This window comes from Haplochromis burtoni, unplaced genomic scaffold (genome assembly GCF_018398535.1).
Source record: "Haplochromis burtoni strain Fernald_Lab_line unplaced genomic scaffold, NCSU_Asbu1 Contig_581, whole genome shotgun sequence".
In the NCBI taxonomy this organism is placed as follows: Eukaryota; Metazoa; Chordata; class Actinopteri; order Cichliformes; family Cichlidae; genus Haplochromis; species Haplochromis burtoni.
The window spans coordinates 268545-272023 of NW_024582942.1; the positions used below are offsets into that span (position 1 = coordinate 268545).

A 3479-nucleotide genomic window follows, 5' to 3' on the forward strand; every position below is an offset into this window, starting at 1 on the left:
TACGTCTTTGCTTCTCACACGGAGCTTTTTGATCCTTGATGGTTTAATCGCAGCCTTCCTCTTTGTGGTGAACTAATGTCACTTCCTTTCTGCTCAAGCAGACCTTTCAACCAACTGGCATTCAACCTACAAAAAGGGCTTTAACTGTCGCTGCTATGTGCTGCTGGCTTTTGCAGGCCTGCATTCGAGAGCGTCTCCGTGTGTTGAATCTACTAAATCTGCATAGTTCTCCTCTCAGAGCAAAAAAGAAACCAGTGTGGAACCACAGATGGCGTTTCTCAAGCACCTGTGTGCTGTTGGCACACAGGAATAACATTTGTGATTTTCGATAGATTCGACGTCTGCTGTTCATCTGGGTATGTTAGTGGGGGCAACGTTTACTCCACCTCCCCACCCAGCCGCCTCTTTCAGCTCTTGTCCCTATTCTGATGCCCAAAACCACCTCAACCCGAGCAGCAGCCCTAAGCTGAGCACCATGAACCTGTTGCAACTGCAAACCATTCCTTGTACTGTACATCTTAGAGTCACACGTCCTTAAATCTTCTATCCTCCCTTTCCTTATGACCTTCCCATTCCTATGCACTAGGAATCATTTTAACCTCTCAGAAAGTGGACTATTCACGGCCGGCGTGGCCGATTATAAAATCCTGGTGCGCTGGTGGTACTGCACACTTTGTCACATGCTTCACTCACCCACTATAAGTCGCTCTGAGTCAGGAAGTTTCTTGAAGATTTTACGAAAATCTTCGTTCCGCTGTTTGTACGTGGGGCTGAGAACCTGCGAGTGACGACAGGAAAGAAAAAACAGAACATGTTATTCTACCTCACAACCATCCTAGCAGTAAACATCTCGGGTAACACTTGCATTTGTTTAATCAAGAAGAAGAAAAAACACATTTTTAAATATCACACTAAACCAATCATTTTACTGTCAACCAGTTTCATCGACTGGAAGTAAAAGCTGAAAAAAGCCGTTAAAGAAGAAGAGGGCGTGTACTTACGTTGTACCAGCTCTGCATTTTCTGCAAAGAAAAAAAGGAAAACATTTAGTACTCAAAGAAAATCAGTCACAGCAGAAACAGAACATTTTGACTCCGTTTTATGCAACGCTGAGGTTGTGCAGCTTTAAAGGGATGTCCAAACTTTCACCACTTCCCTATTTTAAAAAAAGGTAATTGTCACTGAGCAGCTGCAACAAACCGTCTTGGCTGCAACAGGCTGCTGCCTTCAAAGCGACGAGCCTGCAGCGAGTACGAGGTGAACCCAGAGCCTTCGGGTTACGTGTGCCGTTAGGTAAATTTACTCAGGGCAAACACGCTAACGTTTTACAGTCTCCTGAAAGAACGAGTCAACACTGGAAGAGCTGACACGGCTGAAGTGAGAGCTGCTAAAAATAAACATTTACTTTCACTTATTGTATTGTGTGAATTCACTGAAGACTCAAGACCGTTTTTATTGACATTACGTAACACAAGCGTGCTCAATCAACGTCTGGCAAACACAGAGTTAATATTTAAGTGACCGGATTGAAGCAGAACCGTTTCCTAACTGGTTACTAAACGCTGCGTCGGATCAAATTTTACAGAGTCATGAAGACGCCCGTTTGAATCTCTGATGAGCACCACGAGACTTCTGCAGCACTTTGGAATTTCTGCTTTGATTGCTTATGAAATGCGGTCAGATCTTTATCCAAATCAAATTTACACAAACGCAATCGGACTAACATAACACACAATCAGTTGTACGTTTTATGACCTTACTGAACACACTGACTCACAATGCAGCAATGCAGGCTAAGACAGCAACCTCTACAGTTTAGTAACTTGTACAAGCTCCTTTTCAGCAACACCTCCATCGGGCATTTCCTGTCTCTTCTCAGTGAAGTAATTCTGGAGTTTTGTGTATTAGAAAAAGAAAAATCATTTCCATGCATCGCTGCCCTCCTCCACACTGGACTCACTTCTCCACACACTTCTTGGACTACATAACACTCTCCTCTCACTTCCAGTACTTGCAATATTCTGTATTACACTGTTTGAGTCCATCTATGTACCACTGTATTTATTTATTCTCATTGTTTTCTACTCTTATTCCATTTCTATTCAAGTACAAAACTGTTGTACTCATCCTTAGTTTATCTTAGTTTCTGTATAGTTGAATCTTTGCTTTTACAGTTTGCAGCTTTGATCCAGGAGGACGATATTTCGTCTGACTGTATACTTGAGTGTATGATGTTGTGTTGATAATAAAACTTGACTAACTGTCAGCTTCTGGGATACAATCCTGAAGGATAGTCGGCTTCTTCCACTAAAGCACCACGTCACAGAGGAAGTGATAGCCAAGCAGCTTGGAAATCATCCAATTAACATTTTTGATTGAGGTCCAGAAAACGTCTTAAATCTTAATCTGATTGAGAACCTATGATCAGTCAAATTTCAAAATTTCAGGGGCCCATAATGCAAAAAATTTCACTTTCACAGTACTGAAGGTATGCTACACTGCTAATGCTGCTAGCCTGAAATCAAAGCAGGCCTGCAGCTATGAGACGAGTGACGGTGATGGAGCAGCAGTGCTAGCACCAGCAGGCTGTTCGAGTTTCTGAGTTTTACTTTCATGGCAAACAGCTGCTCTGTGTGTTAGAGATAAACTACACGATTAAAAAAATGTTTTGATAAACGTTGTCATGTTCAAGCGTGTGAAAATGCGTAAATGAGACATTTGTTTGTGACTAAATTAAATATGTTATTAAATTATATGTCTAGCCCTTAACTTGATTATCATTGTTTGCAGTGGGGCCCATAATGAAACTGAATCTGACGCCTTTGTTTAAACAGGAAGCCTTACAGGAACCCTGGGGCGCCTCTGTCAGTGCGCCCCAGGGTGGCTACAATGTAGCTGCCATCACCAGTGTGTGAATGTGTGTGTGAATGTGTGGATGACTGGATGTGTAAAGCACTTTGGGGTCCTTAGGGACTAGTAAAGCGCTATATAAATACAGGCCATTTACCAAAGTTTCCTAAAGATAAGCAGTTGTGACCAACAGCACTGTCACGGCATATTTCACACCTGGAGGAGATGGAGGATGCAACAGCATTTCTAAAGACACATAGTTTCACGTCAAATAACAGCAAAATAAACATACATATATAACGAGAACCAACTTTCTTTGGCTGTTTTTTAGAATAAAAAAGCAATCATTAAAGTCTTCTAGAGTCCAGCTCCCCAAAGGTTTTATGAGGGACAGACAGTTCAATGAGCTGCTAGCATCCTGAACATAAAAGGACCATTCATCCTCACCACGTGCCATCAGGAAGCATCCAGTAGTTTTAACTGTATGTAGAATTTATCCACAGCTGGGAAGAGATGGGGAGAGACGGCAGGCATTTAACAAAATGAGACTTGCTCACAGGTTTAGTTATAGCCCAGCTACAGCTGTGTTTCATGCCTATGACATGCTCCTGGCATGTTTTGTATTCACG

At 42.2% G+C, this 3479-nt stretch overlaps 1 protein-coding gene across 6 annotated transcripts in view; it reads right to left on the reverse strand.

Moving 5' to 3' along the window:
- gramd1a (GRAM domain containing 1A) overlaps positions 1 to 3479 on the reverse strand; it is a 43169-nt gene that overhangs the window by 15686 nt on the left and 24004 nt on the right. For all 6 annotated transcript variants that reach the window (XM_042214522.1, XM_042214521.1, XM_042214520.1 and 3 more), the window contains 2 exons: positions 1002 to 1022; positions 694 to 778 (listed from right to left, as the gene is read on the reverse strand). In XM_042214522.1, coding sequence (XP_042070456.1) covers positions 694 to 778; positions 1002 to 1022 — 106 coding nt within the window. The remainder of the gene's footprint in view (positions 1 to 693; positions 779 to 1001; positions 1023 to 3479) is intronic.